The sequence below is a fragment of the Triticum urartu genome, chromosome 6A, assembly GCF_056163025.1.
Source record: "Triticum urartu cultivar PI428250 chromosome 6A, HENAU_Tu73, whole genome shotgun sequence".
NCBI lineage: Eukaryota > Viridiplantae > Streptophyta > Magnoliopsida > Poales > Poaceae > Triticum > Triticum urartu.
In genome coordinates, this window is record NC_141878.1 from 233936675 (window position 1) to 233958923 (window position 22249).

Consider the following 22249-nt stretch of genomic DNA (forward strand, 5'->3'; position numbering starts at 1 on the left):
CCCGACTGTGCCGACAAATCCCAATAGGAGCTGCACATATCTTGTTCTCAGGGCACACCGGATAAGCTAAGCGTACAGGTACCAACATAACCCAAGTTGCCAAGGGATGGTCCCGCACGGTGCTCTAGTTTGGATCAACACTCAGAGGAGCATTGGCTCGGGGTTTAAAATAAAGATGACCCTCGGGCTTGCGAAAACCCAAGGGAAAAGGCTTAGGTGGCAAATGTTAAAACCAAGGTTGGGCCTTGCTGGAGGAGTTTTATTCAAAGCGAACTGTCAAGGGGTTCCCATAACACCCAACCGCGTAAGGAACGCAGGATCAAGGAATATAACACCGGTATGACGGAAACTAAGGCGGCAAGAGTGGAACAAAACACCAGGCAAAAGGCCGAGCCTTTCACCCTTTGCTAAGTATATAGATGCATTAAAGTAAATAAGAGATAATAATGATATCCCAACAAAAACCATGTTCCAACATGGAACAAACTTCAACTTCACCTGCAACTAGCAACGCTATAAGAGGGGCTGAGCAAAAGCGGTAACATAGCCAAACAACGGTTTGCTAGGAAGGTGGGTTAGGGGCTTGACATGGCAATAAGGGAGGCATGATATAGCAAGTGGTAGGTAGCGCGACATAGCGATAGAACGAACAACTAGCAAAGCAAAGATAGAAGTGATTTCGGGGGTATGGTCATCTTGCCTGCAAAGTTCTCAGAGTTGTCGAAAGCTTGATCCTCATTAGCGTACTCAACAGGTTCCTCGTTCACGTACTCGTCTCCCGGCTCTACCCAAAGCAAGAACACAAGCAAAGGACCAACAATCAATCATGGTGCAATGCACAAGCAACATGATGCAATACATGGCATGATATGCAAGATATGATATGCAATACATATGCGTGCTCCTGAAGAGAAATAATGAACAAGGCATCAACTTGGCAAACCAAGTATGCCGCTGGAAAGATGAGATGATTTCGGTTGAAATCGATATAAAGATTACTGGAAACGGATGCACGGTTTGCAAATGGCAAGCAAAACAAGAATGACGCAAAACTGCGATTAACAGCATGATGTCATCTAGAATGCAACAAGAAACTAAGCTACTCACTCCAACATAGCAACAAAGCATATGGCAGTGATGTACAAGAGATGCTTGACAAAACATGAACACTGAGCTACGGCTAAAACACACAAGAGCATGTTCAAACAAGCATGACAAAAGTGCAAAAGATATCAGCTTCACAGACTTGGTCAAAATACTAACATGTCAAAAATAACATCAGGAAGCAATGTTTAGAGCAAGCAAACAACATGCTACAGGAACATATCATAACAATCAAAGGCATGGCATGATTTTACTAAATGCATAGAACAAAAGTCCCTTACTGAACATGAGTCAAAAAGGCACAGAAGATATGATGGCACCCTTGTAAATATAGCAAGTTTTGTTAACAGTTTCAGACTTAGTAGAAAAACAAAGCATGTCATAAACAGATTCATGATAGCAACTTTGCGAGCTCATGCCACTCACCACAAAGCATTGCATGACAAAGTAAGCATACCAATAGCAAGATGACATGTTCATGAAGCTAACCATGGCAAGAGCAAGTTCATAGGATGCATGGATCACTAGCAACAACCATGGCAATATTGATTAACATGTTAACATTCAGCCAGGAACATTTTATAGCAAAAGTAGAGCAAGAAAATGACATGCTAGAGCACTCCATAATTGCAAACAGGGGCATGAATGGATAGAGCATAACCACATGTTCAAAAACATCCTTAATGAAGTACCTCAAAATAAGCATGGATCTCACTGTAGCATCAAGTTTACATGGCATCAAAATAACAGCAGGAAAAGGACTTAGCAAAAAATCCTAAATCCCTGAAAACAGCAACATCACGGAGACTAGTTTGCATGCTTGTGCTAGTCACCATATAGATCACAAAAATACAAGACAAGCACCCCTGTAAAGATGGCATGTTGTAGATCAAAACACATGTAGACCTCATGCTCAAAAGATGCACACATCAAATGCAACAAAAATGACAAAACCTCATTAACTGATAAGTACTGGCAGTTAACATTTTATAGCACTCTTGCATCAATGAAAATGACATCATAATGGGCAGTATCATGCATGGAAATGCTACTGGCATGAAGAGCTCAAAGAGACGAACAATTTGACATATCATATGCATCATTTGGAGCTACAGTCACTGAGATACGATGTGATGAACATGGCATAAAAATAACAGGGACTTAGAGAATTTCAGGGTCAACCTCCGGGTCCGGATTTAGGGTTCCGGGTACGGGAACCGAGGCGGCGGCGGATCTCGTCGGAGAAGTGGCCGGAGTGGAGGAAGGAGATGGCCGGAGTTCGCAGAGCTCGCCGGATCCGACCGGAGCTTGAGCCGGCGATGAGAAGGAGCGGCGGCAGGCGCGGCGGATCTGCGGGCGGTGGGGCCGGCGAGGTGGGTGAAGGGCGGCGGCGCGGGGAGGCGCGGGCGGCGGCGATGGGCTCGGCGGGCTCGCTACGGGCTCGCGGGCCGGCGGTGGTGGGCGGCGGCGGAGTGCCACGTGGCGGGCAGGGATTGGTTGCGGGCGGCGGCGGCGGATGTGTCCGGCGGCGCGGAGGTGGTGGTGGCTAGGGTTTCGCTCGAAAATGGAGGGGAAGGGGCTTTTATGTAGGTAGAGAGAGTTTGGAGTGTCCAAATGAGGTGTAGTTTTTGCCCACACGATCGTGATCCGACGACGGAGGACATGGAGATGGTTTAGATGGGTTATTGGGCTGTTTTGGAGGGGTGTTGGGCTGCAACACACAAGGGGCTTTTGCGGTTACCCGGTTAACCGTTGGAGCATCAAACGGCCTCCAAATGGAACAAAATTTGACAGGCGGTCTACCGGTGGTGTACCAAGGCCACTTGACAAATCTCGGCCCATTCCGAGAACGTTTAACTCCCGCTCACGAAAAGAGTCAAGAGGGGTGCGCCGGTGCATGTAGGAGTGTCGGATTGCGAAACGGACAACGGGGAAAAGGTTCAGATGCATGAGACGAACACGAATGCAAATGCGATGCACATGATGACATGATATGAAATGCATGACATGAACAAAATGCAAAACGAAAAACAAAACCCAACCACAAAGGGAATCTCATAACTTAAAGCCGGAAATGGTAAGAGTCGAAGTTACAAATATGGCAAGTTACATCCGGGGTGTTACATTGTCGGTCTACACAGACTCCTCTAGCGACTTTCACCGGCAGTATTGGTGCATATGGCCCCATCGACTAAGCCTCGCACACACGCCTACCCTTGGCGCTTGGTGCTTGTCTGCATGCGACCTCGTCTCCACTCCTGGTCATCCTACACCGCCTCCTCTAGCGGCTTCCACAGGTGGTGGTCGCTGCTCCTTGTTCGGTGCTACTATGTCGACTACTCAAGCTGTATCCTTAACTCAGTAGGATACTGTGCAACTCCATGACCTACTTATTGCCTCTAGTTCTTCCTTGTTGGGGCATCTACGTTGACCCCGTCGAGCCCCTGACTGAGCAGGAGATTACGCGACTTCGATTCCTGCTAGCTACTTCCTCTGGTTCTTAACCGGTAGGTTCTGCTACCGACTCTTCTGGCATTGTGAGACCACCTTCTACACAGGCAGGTACATCTCTGTGGATTCTTGATACATGAGCATCTTTTCATATGACTCATCATTCATCCACTCTGTTCTCTATTCACCCTCTGAATTCTCCTTGCCTGGTTAATGGTTGATGCATTCTTGGCACTTCATCTTTTATCGTTCCTGATGTTGCTCATTTTCCTTGACTTACCATGCAACTCATTTCTGGTGGTTAGATTGTTGACTATGGTTGTAGGGTCATTTTCGGCTTTGACTCATGTTTTGTTTAGGATCGTCACACTGGTGCTCTCTTTGGTGCTGGCCTTCGACACTGTGACTCCTAGGGCCTTTGGGAACTTGACTGGCTCCACCTTCCCTCCGCTACCACCGCCTCTCTGTCTGCCAATGTTGCCTTGTTTACCAGCTCTTTTCAGCAGGCATCATCTCCTTGGTCACTTGTGTGGCTCTCGTCTCACATTCCTTAGTTTGACCTGGTCTTCTCGGATCCGTCTCCGACGGTGTGTCCTCAGACTGTCAGGGTTGTCTGCTTGGTAAACAGGTCCAGTTACCTTACCGAGATTGTGTCGGCGTCCTTTCGATCTTGTTCACTTTGATGTTTGGGGTCCAGCTCCCTTTGCCTCGAAAGGAGGTCATCGCTACTATATTATCGTTATAGATGATTTCTCTAGACACATCTGGATATATGTTATGTCTTCTCGTAGTAAGGTCTTACCTATATATAAGTGTTTTGCTACCATGGTTCACACTTAGTTCTCTACGCATATTCGTTTGTTTCGTGCTGACTCTGCAGGAGATTATATCTTCAAGATGTTGTGTGGAGTCCTTGTTGAGCAGGTTACTCTTGCTCAGTTTTCTTGTCCTGGTGCTCATTCTTAGAATGACGTGGCTGAGCGCAAGCATCATCACCTTCTCGCGACGGCTCCTGCGTTAATGATTGCCGCCTCTCTTTCGCCTGACGCTGTCTCCACATTCACCTATCTCAACAACATTCAGCCATCCTTTGCTTTGCAAGATGGCATTCTGCAAGTGTAGAATCTGACAGACCCCTCGGTAGGGTGTCACGACTAGCCTGAAAGCCTAGAGGGGAAGCAGGAGGCAGTTACCTAGGTTCGGCCCCTCTTTCTGGAGGTAAAACCTTACTCCTGTCTTATTGTATTGATGTAATCGGGTGTACAATGGTGATCCCTAGGATCGTAGGTATACTGAGGGATGATGATAAGGTGCCCTAATGGTTTGCCCGGCCTCGACTTATAAAGGGCGTCGAGGCCTAGGTTTACACGAATCCTAGTCGGCTAGGGAGGTGTGGAGACTCCTAGAGATTCGGTCTTCTTGCCTTGGACGCCAAGATGTCGGTTCCTTCCTTCTAGAGGGCCCACATGCCGGGTTGATGGCTGGGGCCGTGTAGTGACCTAAGGGGCCTTTGGTTACCCTGATGGGCCGACTTCCGATGGCTTGAGGCACCCCTGGGCCGTAACACCGTCGGTAGCCCCTAAACGGGTCCATGACAAAAAAATAGTATGAATCTGTCAATGTTGCCACATTTACTGAGGATGTGCCACGTGGTAGGCTCTGATTCCTCAAAACCTCTTTGGTTAACTGGATGGGCATGGGACGTCTAATTGAGATCCGAGGGCTCAGGGCGCGTAGCCCTTCGCGATATTATCTCGCCATTAGGAAACATATTGGAATGTGGCGGAGTGGCTCACCGAAGAGATGGGATCTAGCTGTCGGAATTGGAGAAGAACGCCGCGGCGACTCGGGAATTAGTGACAGCAACGTCTGTGGTGGTTCTTGGTGATGTTGAATCCGTCCTTGGCGGCGAACTTGCTCCTGTGACGACAGTGATTGGCTGGAGCGGCGATGGTGGAAACTGGCTTCAGGTCAAGGTACGTTTGCTAGAGATCGTGCGGTTGCTCTAGGGCACGACAAATCAAGATTATTCGAAAATTTGGAAGATGAGGTGGAGATTATTTAATAAGGATCGAGGCGTGGCCGAGGGTCAAATCATTGAACCAAATCGATCAAATTTGGATCGGGCACGACACGATTGTCGTAAGGAAACAAGATAGTGTGCAGAGGTTGAAGATGAGCGGGTGGGCTAGCGCCGTCATTGGTGAGAGGGCGGCGTGGCGCGTGCTCAATTTTAAGTGGATCTGACGGTCTTGGGAGCTCCACATACCGTTTGGGGAGAAAAATGTGAAGTGGGACATGGGCTGGGCCGAATGAGGGAGAGGGGAAGCTGCGTTGCGCACACGGGGGAACATAGCCTTGGGCTCACACAATGCAGCCCGAGTAGGCTAGGGTTTGCCTGGTTTTATTCCTAATTATTAAATACATTATGTAAACGTGTCTAAATAAAATGCCAATTTACTTCCTAAAAATACCAGACAAATCACAAATATACCAGTACTAGTATAGAGCATAGGAAAAATATTTCCAGCCTCAATGCAATTTTGTAAATTCATTTTCTCCAAATAGAGTGAACTTGAGTCTTAATATAATTTCCTAAAAAATATTTAGGGTTTAATCTATTCCCAAAATTGGTTCTAAAAGTCCATAAAAATGTTCTTAACATTTTCCAACTATATATAACAATAGAGAACTCATATTATCTCCTCCAATAATTTGCCTTGAGTTGAAAAATACTTTGAATATTCCAAAAAGAAATTAAAATATGCTCAGAAATAATGGTGCAAATTAAAGATTCTATTAACATTCCAAATTTAGAAATTATGGGATGTAACACCTGGCCAGATGTCCATGGACATGCCCGGACGTGTCCACGGACATTTGATGGGGTCTGTTTGCTTAGCCACATTGGGGATGCCCTAATCACTCTAAGGGGTTGTTTGGATAGCAAATATTAGCGATGGATTTGTACATAACGAGTTTGTAGCTGGTTTTTAGCAAAACCGGTTTTACCCCTTTTTTTATGGAATAATCAGTTTAAAGAAAATCATGTTTGGGGTTAGGAAAGTGCAAATCTAGTTCTTCCTGTTCCATGTTTGGTTACGGACGGGGCCTATTCTGTTGCCTCGTAATATTCTCTGCACTTTTTTTTCTTTTCCTCCTTTGATTGACAATTCCCAAGGTACAGCTGTTAATTCCTTGTCGCCGGTGCATCATGCAGCCACCCCAACTCGGCGGATCGCTCCCCATGTCTACTGCTCATCCTCTGCTCGCCTCCCATCAGGCCTCCATGATTCGGCACGCAGACGCCAAAGCTTCCTCTCAACGCGACTACCTACCGCCATTCTTTGGTCCTCCTACGAGCTCTGCCCGACGAGACGAGGTCGGCCTGCGGGCGTGTAGCCCCTCGACACCGGCAGCGGAGAGTTCATGCGAGTGCTTGATGCGGTTGGCGGTGACGCCCTCGGCGGTAAGCCACACGGGGGAGCTAGTGTCGTGGATGGAGGCCTGCTAATCACAGGAACGCCATATCGGCATGCTTTCCGCGTAGTCGCGACAAGGAGGACGAGCGTGAGGAGATACGAAGGAAGAAGAGAAACTGTATGGGATCGGGTATATGTAAATCGCGTTTTTGGAAAAACCACTAATACTCGTTTTTCCATAAACGCAAAATTCTGGGTTTTACGAGAACTGAGTTTCCTATATCCATGGTTTGTTACAGCGGCCAAACAAGGTTTTATTCTGTTAGTCTGTTTTCCTAGTTTATGGCGATCGGGTTTGTATATTCTGCTTATCCAAACAACCCCTAAAGCATCTGATGGTTTATCTCTTGATTTTCCAAGCATATTTCTGTTTGTTTTTAACTGATAATCTTAGCAAGCAGAGTTTTCTTAGTATAGAATATCTTTGTAAGCATGCTATTGGTTTAAATGGGAAACTTGCAGATTCTTTGTTTAGTTTAGATTTTGCAAATGTAAGGACACTTGCAAGAGCCTGGTAATAAATTTATCCTTCTCTCAATCCTGACTAGTTAGTCATCCAAAGATAACTAACACAAAATATTGCTTTAAAAGAAAAAAGCAGGTAGAATTCTAAATTATTCATACAAATGGTGAGTTCTTGTTCTACAATGTTTTACGGATATCTTAAATGCTGCAGAAAGAGGTTAATCTGAAATCTGTTCTAACTAGTCTCTTGTGATTATTTCACCTCTTGTTGAATTGTTCTAGGCTTTGGACTCTTTCAATACGGCTGTGGTCTCTCCGGTATACTACGTGATGTTCACCATTCTTACGATTCTCGCTAACATGATTATGTACAAGGTGATATATCTGCGTGTCAACTTGCAAATATCTTTGCATGATAACATTCATAGCTTATTTACTCCTAGATAGGAATTGTACTGCATAGTAACGATGAACTAGCAGATTGTCACTGATTCGATGAAACCATTTATAAGTGATAAGGGTCGAAAGTTTCATCGCCAGGGATATATGGAACTAAATTGTTCTACTTTCTTTTGTATCTCCTTTTGTCTTTAATGTATTAATTGATTAGACAATTTTAAACTGTGTTTGCATGTTGCAGAAGAAATTATTTCCACATTATATAAGCTTTAACGAGATGGTTTGGGTAGAATAATCCGAAGCCTAGGATAGGGCACTGTCCCTGTCTGGCTACTGCAGGACCTAATCTGAGCTAGAGCTTTACCAGGAGGATTAGGAGAGAGTATCCAGTGCACCAAGGCTTGTGGTGCCCACGGTGCACCCAACCTCAGTGCACTCATCTAAAAGTCATAAAAAAATGGAAAACAAATCAGCACATAATAATACACAACTTGAGAAGCAAAAAAAAAGACAAATCTCAGTGAATAGTAGCTAATCTAATTTGGGTTGTGAATTCGTCCAATTATCTCTATTGACACTGAGTTCGTCTTTTTGTTTTACAAACTGTCTTTTGAATTTGGATTTGAATTTTTTTTTAGATTGTTATACGTCATTGTGTCTACGCACTCAATTATTTATATATATTTTTAAAGCTTTTGACATTGTAGATGGATGTCCAATACACCAGATACATTCTCTCTGTTAAGGAGTATTAGTATTGGTCCAGGATCGCGTCCTATGCACCGCGGATTTGGAAGAGCGGCATGGCGAGTGTCACTTGCGATGTTTGGCTTCGGTCATATCTGACCACAACCCCCTCCTCGACTGCTCGCTCCTACCCCCAGCACGCCGGCGCTTCCACTTTGAATACTACTGGACACGAGTCGATGGATTTCATCACGTGGTCGCAGACGCGTGGCACTCTGTGGACGACGCGGACCCGTTTCGCTGCATCATGCGACGCATGCAAGCCACCGCACGCAAGCTCACGAGCTGGAGCGCGCGCACCGTGGGCAATATCCGCGACCAGCTCGCGATCTCATGCGAACTGCTGCTGCGGTTTGACATGGCCCAGGAGAGTCGCCAATTGACGCCACATGAGGATTGGCTACGAAGGCAGATCAAGCTCTCCTACCTCGGCCTCGCCTCGCTCGAACATACCCTTGCGAGCCAACGCGCACGTGTTACATCGCTCAAGGATGGAGACGCGAACACCTCCTTCTTCCATCGTCAATGCACGTACCGCAAGTAGAAGAACAGGATACACACTCTGATGGTTGAGGAAGCCATTCTCACTGATCCAGCAGACTTGGCCGCCGCGGCGTTCGCGCACTTTGACTCCTTGCTCGGAACTTATCACCCTCGCGAGTGGGCCCTCAACCTCGACGACATCATCACGCCCTCCAACCTGGATGACCTGGACACCCCCCTTGGCGAAGAGGAGTTTTGGCAGGCTGTCAAGCGTTTGCCGACGCGCAAAGCGCCCGGCTCGGACGGCTTCACCGCAGAATTCCTGCGCTCCTGCTGGCCTATTGTGAAGCATGACTTCGTCCGTGTCTTCCAGCAGCTCTACGCGCTCCGAGGACGGGGATTCAGCTGCCTGAACCAAGCGCTGCTCACGTTGATCCCAAAGCGTTCCGATGCAGCCGGGCTGGGCGATTATAGGCCCATCAGCCTAATCCACCTTGTCGCCAAGATATTCGCAAAGGTGCTGTCCCTCCGCCTAGCGCCCAAGCTGAACGAGCTGGTCAGCCCCATTCAGAACGCATTCATCCCGGGACGAAGCCTACACGACAATTTTGTGCTTGTCCGACAATCGGCCCGTCTTCTCCATCAACTGGGCGCCCCGCGCATCCTCCTGAAGCTCGACCTCGCGCGAGCATTTGACTCCGTATCCTGGCCATTCCTCTTTGAGGTCTTGCGCTGATATGGCTTCAGCGACCGTTTCCTCGGCTGGATCGCCATTCTCCTATCGTCGGCAAGCACAAAGGTCATCCTCAATGGTGCGCCGGGACCAGCGATCTGGCACCGTCGTGGGCTTCGTCAAGGCGATCTGGTATCGCCACATCTCTTCGTGCTTGCTGTCGACACATTGGGGCGCCTTTTTCGCCGCGCTGCCGAGCGCAACGTGCTGCAAAAACTGCACCCCCGCCGGGCGCTATCCGTCCTCTCGCTGTACGCGGATGATGTCATACTCTTCTGCCACCCCTCGACACGTGACACACTCGCTGTCTGGGAAATCCTGCAGCTATTTAGCCGGGCGTCAGGCCTACGAGTGAACTTCGAGAAGAGCACAACCACGCTGATCAAATGCGACGGTGACATGGCTGCCCCGGCCATCGCCAACCTGGGTTGCCCAACTGCGGCGATGCCCGTCACCTACCTGGGGATCCCGCTCACCCTTGGACGCCCAACTGCTGCACAACTCCAGCCCCTCGTCGACAAAACTGCTGGAAAACTCCCCCCCTGGAAGGCGCATCTCATGAACAAGGCCGGACGCCTCGCCTTCGTCAAATCGGTACTAAGCGCGATCCCCATCCACCAGCTCCTAGTGCTCGCGCCGCCAAAGAAGATCCTCAAGCTCCTGGAGAAAATCCAACGAGGATTCCTATGGGCAGGCCGCACGGAGGCGCACGGTGGCCACTGTCACGTCAACTGGCAACGCGTCTGCCGCCCAACTCGCCTTGGTGGACTTGGAGTGCATGACCTGGAGCGCACGGGCCTGGCCTTGTGTACCAGATGGCTTTGGTTCGCCTGCACAGATGACACCCGGGCATAGTCTGGCCTCGACCTTCAATTCAATGCTGCGGAGTGCGCCTTCTTCTTCGCGTCCACCACCATGATCCTCGGCAACGGCCAGCGCGCGCTGTTCTGGGGGGACCGATGGCTCAACGGCTGCTCCATCTCGGAACTAGCGCCACAACTTCATGCCCTCATCCTGAAGCATTGCCGCAAGAGCAGGACCGTGGCGGACGGCCTGCAAGCGCACCAATGGCCATCCGACATCCAGGGCACTCTCGGCATCCGCGAGATCGGCCAGTACCTGATCACCTGGCATGCGGTCGAGCACATCAGCTCACTGTCGAGCCGGATCGCCTGCATTGGAAGTGGAATGCGGCAGGCATCTACACGGCGCAATCCGCCTACCTCGCCACTTTCCAAGGCTCGATCTCCTGCCCCGCATGGAAACTGAACTGAAATGGCTGGGCACCTCCGCGTGTCAAGTTCTTCCATTGGCTCGCTCACCTGGGGCGTTGTTGGATGGCTGATTGCCTTGCTCGTCGCGGACTGCCGCACCCCCCTCGCTACCCGCTTTGTGACCAGGAGCCCGAATCGATCCGGCATCTACTATTGGAATGCCCCTTCTCCAGATAAGTGTGGCACGAGATCCTGTCCTGGCTACGCCTGCCATGCACCACGCCCTCCAGTGAGGAATCCCTGTCCGAGTGGTGGCGCTCGGCGCGGCGGAACACGCCAAAGCCTATGAAAAAGGGCCTTACCACCGCTACTCTGCTGATCCCTTGATGACCCGGAAGCATTGCAATGACTACGTGTTTAACGGCGCGACCCCTTCGACCAACTTGCTGATCGCACGGATCAAGGATGAAGCTACACTTTGGGCAAGAGCTGGCGCCCGTGGCCTGCGTGCCATCCTACCACAAACCTGGGACGTCCACTGATTTAGACCACCGTTTGTAATCGCTCCTCCTAGGAGGCTGTAACAAACTCTATCTTTTCAATACAAAGAAACGCAAGTCTTGTGTTTTCTCAATAGTATTGGTCCAGGATTCCTTATTAGGCTATGTCTCTTTCCTTTAAGTCTTGTGTAATATATATGCCCTTTAGGATAGAGATAAGTTGCATCCATAACATGGTATTAGAGCCCTAGAAAAAATATTCGCACGCGCAACTTGTGCTCTCCTGATCAAGTATTGCGCGGCCGCTGCCTTCTATTGGTCGGTCAACGCTACTTCATCCCCGCACGCTCCTGTGTTGGCTTCTGATCCGGCCGCTTGGGTTGGTCTGTTGTTAAGCCGCTGCGGCTTGTCCCGTTGAGGGCTCGCTCATGGAGTCAACCAGCCTGCAGCCGTTGTGTAAAGCCACCAGATCGCTCCTGCAGCCGTTGCGTGAAGCCACTAGATCGGCGCTCCATTCGCTGCCTTCCGCCCGTCCTCTTGCCACACCAGCCGCCTGACCATTGGATCCCGCCTTCTGTGCCTGGTTCCCATCGCATCTAGTCTAGTATGTGCTTTCTAGTTTTCTACATTTTCCACTGTATCTTCGTGGCCTCTTTTTGCATCATTGGTCTACGATCATTCTCCTGCCGTCGAGATTCTTCCGCCGTCGGTTTTCTTGGGCTAACTATTTTGTGCTCAATGCTTCATTCTCTTGATGTCCCATCTTCTTTTGACAATCCATCTTCTCTTGATACTTCTCTTGTATCTTCTATTGATGCACTATCTTCTCATTATTCCCTTTGGCTTAGCTTGACATGTTTTTGAAGACTCTTAATGGTACGACGACATTCTCAAGACGTGGATTTTGGATTATCATTTTATTTTCTCTAGTGTTACACTTCTTCAAATGCAATGCTATTGCATACGCTTTGCATTTGAGGGGGGGGGGGGTGTTAAGGGGTATTATTGGTCTAGGAGTCCTTATTAGCCTATGCCTCTTTCCTTGTACCCATGTCTTGTGTAATATATATATAGGGATTGACTATTCGTCACCCTGAGTGAGGAATAGTTATTCGTCACCCTCCTTTATTCTGACACTAATGCACCGTAATTTTACGTTTAGTAAACTTTGTCTTATTTCATACATAAAAAGGGAACGTAATATATATATATATATATAGTGTTACTATTCATCACCCAGGGTGCAGAATAAGTTATTCTTCACCCGAGGTAATCTTACGATCATTTCATAATTAAATTACGTTTCGAATTCAAATAGTTACATTCCTATTGATTCACTACGTAAAATTTGACATAAGAAAATAAAAATATAGGTCATAAGACAAGAAAATTTGCAGTTTATGTGTATTTTAGACTATGTTTTTACGTTTGTAATTTTACATAACATAAAATATTTATTACGGCAATTATATATTTTCTTACGGTCCCTTTTTACGTCGGAAATAAGACAAAACTTACGGAACGTAAAATTACGGTGCATTGATGGTAAAATAGAGGGGGGTGAAGAATAACTATTCCACAGAACTACCATAGCTTGCCACAGAACTAGTTAAGTGTCCCTAAACTTTTAACAGCTCAAAAGTTATCAAAAAATATGAAATAAATATGGGAGCATCTCTCTAATGTAATAAGATGATCCAATGGAGGGATTGTCAAAATATGCATCTATGTGTCCTCGGCAAAAATAATAAGCATTTCAGCTCACTGCAACATAAATATATACTGAACTATTTGTTTTTTTGTCCAGGACACATACAGTCATATTTTTTAATCCCTCCGTTGGATCATGTTATATTATAGGTGTGTTGGTACAGTATTTTTTTCGGAATTTTTGAGAACTTTTGCATCGTTGAAACCCTTAACTAGTTCTGTGGCAAGCACTTGTAGAAAATCCTACTCGTAAAATTACCTCGGGTGAAGAATTACTTATTCTGCACCGTGGGTGTATAAAGAGACCGTAAGGAATAGTTATTCTTCACCCCCTCTATTTTATCATCAATGCACCGTAATTTTACGTTCCGTAAATTTTGTCTTATTTCCGACGTAAAAAGAGACCGTAAGAAAATATATTACCGCCGTAAAAAATATTTCATGTTCCGTAAAATTACAAACGTAAAAACATAGTGTAAAATATACATAAACTACAAATTTTCTTGTCTTATGACCTATATTTTAATTTTTTATGCCAAATTTTACGTAGTGAATCAACAGGAATGTAACTATTTGAATTCCAAATGTAATATATAGAATAACTATTTGAATTCCAAATGTAATATATAGAAAAACTGTGTCTATCATAGCTTGCCACAGAACTAGTTAAGGCTTGCTAAACATTTAACGGTTTAAAAGTAATCTTTGGGCTATGTAATAGAGATAAGTTGCATCCATAACACTATCTTAACCGGATATTATTATATTAAATCTCTATTTCTTTTATCGTAATCTTTTTTTTCAAGAAAACACAAAAGCCTTGCGTCACACTAAATGGTATGCGTCTCCCTTGCTGGCAACAACGCCGTCAGACACCATGCGCCCTCTGTTGCCCATTGCTTGGCTTCCACCTTATAGTGTCAAGGAGGATGACTAGGCTGAGCTGAGGGTTGTCGGAGATGATTGCATTATGATGCTTACGGATACACCATTGTACCAACATCATATGACTGAGGATGTGCTCTTCCTAGCAGCAGCGTTGCCCATGGGGGGGGGGCGTCAATCGGATCTAGGAAAGCACCTCCTGCCATACCGTGCATGAAAAAGAGCAACCTGTGAGGAGGTGGGCCATTGTCTACTCTAACTAGTCGCAAAGCATGCAACTTGGTGCTTTTTGCAGGCATCGTCTCGCCAGTCTCTCAGCGATCTAGCAATGGTCTTGATAGGTGAGCCACCTGAATAACCTGACCCCGGAGGGAGCCTGGGACTTTGTCTACTTCTAAGAGCTCCAACCGACCGCTCTCTAAAAGAGGGCTTCATAGCAGCTCTTGCACGTGTAATGACCCCTCGGTGTCCATCACCATTGGAGGACTTTTAGCGAAGTGGAAAACAATACCCCGTGCACCATATGCTAGACCTAGATGTACCGCTTAAGGGTCTGAGGGCTCAGGACCCCTGATGTTCGAGATCTAGCGGCGCTTAATCAAGGCCCTCCCTTATTGTCTGTCTTTTCCTAACGCGTCCTGGCACCAGGAAACTGACGGGAGCGAAATCGGCTCGCTGTTGTCGGTGAAGACGCGGTGTGTCCCAAATCAGATCACTAATTTTAGAGGGGAAACTAGCTAGGGTTTATATTAAGCAAAGGAGTTGTATGAGGACGACAAAGACTTTGTTCATGTTTGGGTAAAGCACATCAGGGACCAGCCATTACGGAGAAAGGCTTTCGCCCCGCTTTATATATAAAGCAAACCACCACAACCACAAAGTACCACACAGGTCCACACACACACACACAAAGGTAGCACGACAAATAGTACAGAAGGGTTCTGCTGAGGGCACAACTCAACAAACCCTGAAAATAAAAGACAGGGAGGAGGCACTGCAATGAAGATGCTAATCTGGCTCAGGTGGTGGCGGAGGGAGCGGCGGCGCCAAGCGAAGATCCATCGCACGAAGATCAGCAATGATAGTGTTGATGGCGTCCTGGTCCTGGTGGCAGCTAAGTGGCCGCCAAAGCTGCAAGTAGCCACACATTTTGAACACCAGCACGTCGAAGAGGAACACGCTGGATCACAAGCTTATTTTGAACCGTCCATAGCATTCACGCAAGGACCCCAATGGCCAGCCACCTAATGTGGTGACGCACTGGGGGCGAGGCCTGAAGCTCGGCGAAGAGGTGTTACACCAACGACCAATGACTACCTCATGTAGGCAACTCCAGAGGAACTGGGCGGAGACACACGAGAAGAAGATGTGGTTTGAGTCTTCTTCCGTCCCACACAAGGGACATGTCCCATCAACCGGGACATTCCGGTTCAGCACCTCCACACCAGAAGGCACCTGCCCTCGGATCCATTGCCATAGGAAGATCCTGATCTTCAGAGGGAGTCTGATCGACCAGATCGTTTCTAGGGGCGCGGGTCCAGGAGTGGCAGCGATGGTCCGGTATAGGGACTTCGTGGAGAATTTGGCCGAGGGCTCTAGGTACCAGGATGGGCGGTCGTGCGCCAGCTCCATCCGGCTCGTGGAGCGCCACAACGTCTAGGAGCTCGTGCCAGGCGGCTATTTTCGGGGGCCCAAGTGGCCGCTGGAACGTGAGGCGCCCTAAGTCAATAAGGGCCGCCTCAACTGAGACCCGAGGGTCCACCGCGATGGAGAACATGTCCGGGAAACGAGCCGCGAAGGGGGCATCCCTAGCCCACCTGTCAAAGCAGAAAAGGGTGGCGGTCCCTGTGCCCACTGTAATGGAGGTCTCGATGCGGAGGACCGGGAGCAACTGGATGATAGATTGCCGAAACTGGGAGCCCCTAGACCGCTGGCAGAAGGCGAGCGACTGGCCGTGCAGGTATTTGTTTCGGATGATATGCATCCACAGCCCACCCTCCCCATTGGCGATCCGCCATAGCCAACGTGTCAGGAGAGCAATGTTCATCCGTTTGGAGGACATGATCCCAAGTCCGCCCTGGTCCCGAGGTTTGCAGATGTCGGTCCAACGCACCATATGATATTTCTGCTTATCACCCTCGCCAGCCCAGAAAAAACGTGCTTGGACCGTGCCGATCTCATGGTGGAGCGTCTCAGGCAAGCTGTAGAAGCTCATGATGAACAGGAGTAGGCTGGACAAGGATGAGTTAATGAGAATCGTCTGTGCTGCCTTAGACAGCCATCTACCCTGCCAGGGCTCGATATGGTGATGGAGCTTGAGCATTGAAGGTCTCAAGTTCGCGACGAAAGCCGAGAGTCACTAATGGGAATCCCCAGCTAGGTGGTGGGGAAGGAGCTTAACTGACAGTTGAGTCGGCTGGCTATACTCTGGCTCTCCGCGGGGGAATAGCCCATCACCATCACTTCGCTCTTAGCGAAGTTGATTGTAAGGCTCGACATCTGCTGGAAGCAGAGTAGGAGGAATTTGACGTCGTGATATCCGTCGTGGACCCCTCCATCATAATGATAGCGTCGTCTGCGTACTGGAGTAGGGACACACCATGTCCCCCCACCAGGTGAGGAACTATACCGCGGATGTGTCCCGCGGCCTTCGTCTTGTCTAGGATGGTAGCCAATGCATCGACCACCATGTTGAAGAGGAACGGGGAGAAAGGATCCCCCTGCCTAACCCCACAGAGGGTGGGGAAGTAGGGACCGATCTCGCCGTTGATGTTGACCGCGGTTTGTCCGGAGGAGACCAACTGCATGACCCGGGTGACCCATCGATCGTCAAACCCCTTCCGGAGCAACACTTCCTGAAGGAAGTTCCAGCTGATCGTGTCATATGCTTTGTGGAAGTGGATTTTCAGGAAGACGGCCTTCTGGTGTTTGATGCGGACTTCGTGGAGGACTTCGTGAAAGACAAGGACCCCGTCCAAGATGTACCGCCCTTGGATGAAAGCCAACTTTTCAGGGTGGGTGATTCGGTTGGCCAGAGGAGACACCCTATTGGTGAACCCCTTTGCCAGGATGCGGAATATCACATTGATCACTGTGATCGGGAGGAACTGTCGGATGTCGAAGGCTTCGAGGACCTTGGGGATCAAGGTGATGATCCAGTAGTTGAGGCGGCGAAGGTCGATGGCGCCTACATAGAACTCCTCAAAGAGGGCCATGACCTCGCGTTTGATCACAGTCCAGAATGTCTGGAAGAATTTAACCGGGAGTCCATCGGGGCCCAGGGCGGATGCTGGGTTCATGCCTTTAATAGTAGTCCAGACCTCCTCCTCAAAGAATGGTGCCGTGAGGGCAGCGTTCTCCGCGGCAGAGACGCACTGGTGGCCACTCCAGAAATTTGCCGCTAAAGCTAGGCCTCCCCGAGGGGAGGAGGAGAAGAGGGCTTTATAGAAGCCGTCCACATGGGCCCGGATGTCCGCCGGGTGCTGCAGGAGGGTCACCCCATCCCAGAGCAAAGGGATAGTGTTCCGCCGCCTACGACCATTGGCGATGGCTTGGAAGTAAGCCGTATTGGCGTCACCCTTAAGGACCCACTTTTGTGCCCCACGAAGATGCCAATATGCCTCGTCCGTGTAAATGACCGGGAGCTGATCCTCAAGGTCATACCGCAGCAACCACTTGTTGGGGGCCAGTCCAACCGAGCCAGCCCGAAGGTCAAGGGCCTGGATGGACTTGAGAATGGCTTTCTTGCGCTCCCGCAAGTCGCGGTCGAGATTCGTGCCCATCCCTTCATAAACCGCCTCACGCGTTCGGCACAAAAATGCCAATCGTCGACAACCGAGAGGGCATGGTGGGGAGAGACGTGCCTCCACCCATCTATCCCGAACGGCTTCGGCGAAGCCATTCTAGTTTAGCCAGAACGTCTGAAAGCGGATTGTAGGAGGTGGGGGTGGCAGGGCGCTCATCCTCCGAGGATAGGAGAAGGGGGAGATGGTCCGAGCCGATACGGGTGATGGCGCGGAGGGAGGCAAGGGGGAAGCGAAGCTCCTACTCTGGCGAGACCAAGACCCGGTCGAGGACGGAGCGGGTCGGGTCTACCTGCCGGTTGGTCCAGGTGAATCTGGCACCAACCCTATCTAACTCTCGGAGGCCGAGCTCAGCAATGCAGTCATTGAACATTTGCATCTGAGGGTAGTTGACTAGGTCATTACTCTTATCCTCCGCGTAGCCGAGGAGGTTGAAGTCGCCGTCCACCACTACCGGGAGTTGGGTAGCCGACACCTTCCTCATAAGCTCGTTGAGGAAGGAGGCCGACCGGCTGTGGTCGGCAGGACCATAGACGATTATGACCTCCCACTTGAAGTGAATCGCCCGTTCAAAGAGCTCCATGATGACGTAGAACTCACCCCGGTCCATGCTACCTACCTCGAAGGTGGCATCCTTCACGCCTAAAAGGATGCCACCCGAGTGAGCGGCGATCCCACTAGATGGGAGCCAATGCCTGGCAAACAAGTGACAGCTCAAGAGCTCGATCCTCGGTCCATGCTACCTACCTCGAAGGTGGCATCCTTCACGCATAAAAGGATGCCACCTGAGTGCCCGGCGATCCCACTAGATGTGAGCCAATGCCAGGCAAACAAGTGAGAGCTCAAGCGCTCGAGCTCTGAAAGGGAGAACTCTGTGAGCACGATTTCTTGGATGGACACGATGTCAATGTGTTCGTCACGCATATACTCGGCGAATTGGCGGCGACGGCCATCTTGGCCGAAGCCGCGGATGTTCCAAATAAGGGTCCGCATCAAGGAGTCATGGGGGGGCTGCTTGACCCTAGGACACGAGAGGCGCTTTGGGCATGAAGGGCGGCGGTGCGGGAGTGGGTGCGGCTGCGGACCTCAACAACCGCGGCCGTGTTGCCGTGTGTGGGGAGGCGGGCCAGGAGACCCGATGGTTGAAGGATTGGCCATGTGTTCCCGAGCCTCGGCCAACTGCCCATCCAAGATTTCCTGTGCGCGGATTGCCTCGATCTGGACTAAATGGGGAGCAACCTCTCCCCTAAATACAATCGCCGAGTCCGCCGCGACCTTCGCAAGGTGGCCGAGCGGAGCCGACTCAAGTGCGGAGAACGAGCAAGTAGAAGTAGTAGCAGGAATGTCTGTGGTACCTGGTTCGAGGTTCCGTACCGCGGCCCGGAGCTCTGCCCGCTCAGGAATGGGCAGTGCCGGGCTGCTCACCGGCCTGGCAGTGTCGATCCGAGCACTGCGGCGCGAGGACGTCACCGGCGTCGAGGTCAACCTGCCACGCTTGGTGTATGCTGTCGTCCGCGGCAGCAGCGGGTGGGCAGCCACCGGAGTGGTAACCACCGAGGCCGCCACCGTAGACACGGCCGACGGAGAGGAGGTGGGCGGGGCGGGCGATGGAAAGGAGCGCGGAGATGCCGGAGGAGCTGCAGAGTGACGGGGTCCGCGCACAGTAGCGGGTCTGTCCCGGTCCGTGGCGGGGGGTGGGGCGTGACCAGGACAGGGTCCGGCACCATGGGCGTGGAGGTGGAGTACCCAGGAACCTCTGCTAGAGACATCGGCAGGGGCGTGGAGACCAGCCATTAGGTGAAGACTATCTTGTGCATGATGGCTATCTCTACAAGAATGGTCGTCTATGCATCCAAAGAAGTTTCTACGTTTCAAGCTGATTAGAGAGCTCCATTCAAGTGATCTTAGTGGCCATGTTGACTATCGCTAACCTCTAGGCTTGTTACTTTTGGCCACAACTAAGAAGAGATGCTGGGAAGGGGAGCCTTGGCGCAACAGTAAAGTTGCTGCCTCGTAACCACGAGGTCACCAGTTCGAGTACTGGAAACAGCCTCTTGCAGAAATGTAGGGAAAGGTTGCTTACGAAAGACCCAAAGTGATCGGACCCTTCCCCGAAACTTGCGTAAGCGGGAGCTACATGCACCAAGATGCCCTTTCTGAAAAAGAGATGCTAAGAATTTTGTTCAGAAGTGACCCATATGTCAAACCTTCGAAGGTCAAGTCCAAAAACAAGGTTATTCATGCCTGTGCCTATTCTTGTCGTTCCATGGGAGGATATCTTTATGGACTTCGTCTTGGGTTTGCCAAGAACAAGACGAGGGAGTGATGTTGTGTTTGTGGTGGTGGATGGATTCTCTAAAATGGCTCATTTCATTCCATGACACAAGGCACTAGATGCTCATGATGTGGCAAATCTTTTCTTTTGGGAAGTGGTCAGACTTCAGGTGTTCCGATGACCATCTTAGCCCGTGAAAGCAAGTTTCTTGCGGCATTTTGGCTCACTTTTTTTTTTGAAATGAGAGGGGTTTCCCTCCACCCCAACTTTTTATTGAAAGCCAAGGCAAACCAACACACACAGACTGTTAAGCAGCGCTCGGCAACAGCCAAAGAGTAGCTGTCACAGACGAGAACATGAGCAGGGTTCAAACAACTATCCCTATTACAGTTGGTGTTTTCCAACACAAGTCTCACGAATGGATGCATAGCCAGTAAAAACACATACGCTAGCCCTAGACAACTAGCCATACGTGCCCCAACTATGGGTCCAGGGTGCTCTTTTTATTCCATTCAGCTCCAGGCGATTCTAAGCAATTCCCCTCTTCGGTAGTCCAGCAGCTTTAAACACCGAAGGAGAAGCACACCCTGATTTTCTGAGCATAGGATTTTCCACTGCCTGATTGTTGCCCCCAACAGATTCAAAACACAGCGTATACTTCGCCATCTTCGCCCCTGAAAAACAAAATCATTTCGCAAACGCCATAAGCTCCACAAGGCAGCAGTAGCAGATATATTCAAAGCTTCACATTGTTTTCGTTTCCTCCAGAAGGAGGATAAAACAGTAAAAGAGTCAGGTACACTAATCTTAAAGCATTCAGCTAACAGTTCCCAAACCTGCCTGGCAACAATGCAGTCAAAAAACAGATGTTGGATAGTTTCTAATTCCTCACAAAAGACACAAGTCTTATCCTCTACATGTCTACGTTTGGCTAAGTTGTCTCTGGTCAGGCTCTTATTGTAATAGATCAACCAAAGGAAGACATGAATATTAGGGGGGACTTTAATTTTCCATATATCATCTCTTATCTCAGAAGTGATCCCTCCAAAGTTAATCAGTTTGTAAAAAGACTTGACGGAATATTTACCAGATGGTTCCAGCCGCCAAACAGGCTGATCTGGTGAATCAGATAAAACAACTTGTTTCACTAGATTAACAAGATCACTCCATCTGGATAGAGTTTCTCCATTCACACATCTCCTAAAGGTTAGTTGGAGTTCACCCCCAACCCACACTTGAGCCAGAGTAGCTTCTTGTTGTTGACAGATTTCAAACAAGTCCCAAAAGGCAGTTTTCAGGGAACAATCCCCAATCCACGTGTCATGCCAAAAGGCAATTGTCTTACCATCTCCAGGGATCCACCTATAGAAGTTTTTAGCTGCTGTCAAAGCTCAGGCTAAGCTTTTCATGAATGGGGATCCCATGGTAGTTCTAGTACTAAAGAGGTTTGGGTTATCAACATTATATTTGTAAGCCAGAATCTTTTTCCAGTCACTAGCTCTATCATCAAAAAATCTTTTTCCCCGGGAAGCCAGGAGGGCCATATTGAAATCCCTAAGATTGGGTACCCCCAAACCACCATACTCCTTCCTCCTGGAGATCAGGCCCCAGCTAGCAAGATGATATTTATGAGTATCTCCCACATTCCCCTAGAAAAAATGGGACATCTGAGAAGTAATCATGTCAATGGCCCATTTAGGAAATTTAACAATAGACATCAGATAGGTAGGGATACTAGCAATGCAGGTAGTAAGCAAGATCAGTTTGCCTCTATAAGAGAGAAATCTCCCCAACCACCCAGCTATATTCTTGATAATCCTGTCTATAATGGGTTGCAAGTCTTCTTTCCTAAGTTTTTAAAGTGCAGAGGCACACCTAAGTACTTAAAGGGGAAATCCCCCAGCTGACAGCAAAACACCTGAGCAAATTCCTTAGCCATTTGATTAGGTACATTGATAGTATGTAGGTCACTTTTGTGAAAGTTAATTTTCAAACCAG

The 22249-nt window shown here is 49.1% G+C and overlaps 1 protein-coding gene across 11 annotated transcripts in view; it reads left to right on the top strand.

The window, feature by feature from the left end:
* LOC125513222 (putative magnesium transporter NIPA2) overlaps positions 1–22249 on the top strand; it is a 46982-nt gene that overhangs the window by 15868 nt on the left and 8865 nt on the right. For 8 of the 11 annotated variants that reach the window (XM_048678265.2, XM_048678273.2, XM_048678274.2 and 5 more), the window contains one exon: positions 7785–7877. The exons of 2 other annotated variants lie outside the window; for them this stretch is intronic. In XM_048678265.2, the coding sequence (XP_048534222.1) occupies positions 7785–7877 (93 nt within the window). Of the gene's footprint in view, positions 1–6775; positions 7512–7784; positions 7878–22249 lie in introns of those variants that run through there. One more of the 11 variants, XM_048678272.2, reaches the window with a different exon arrangement.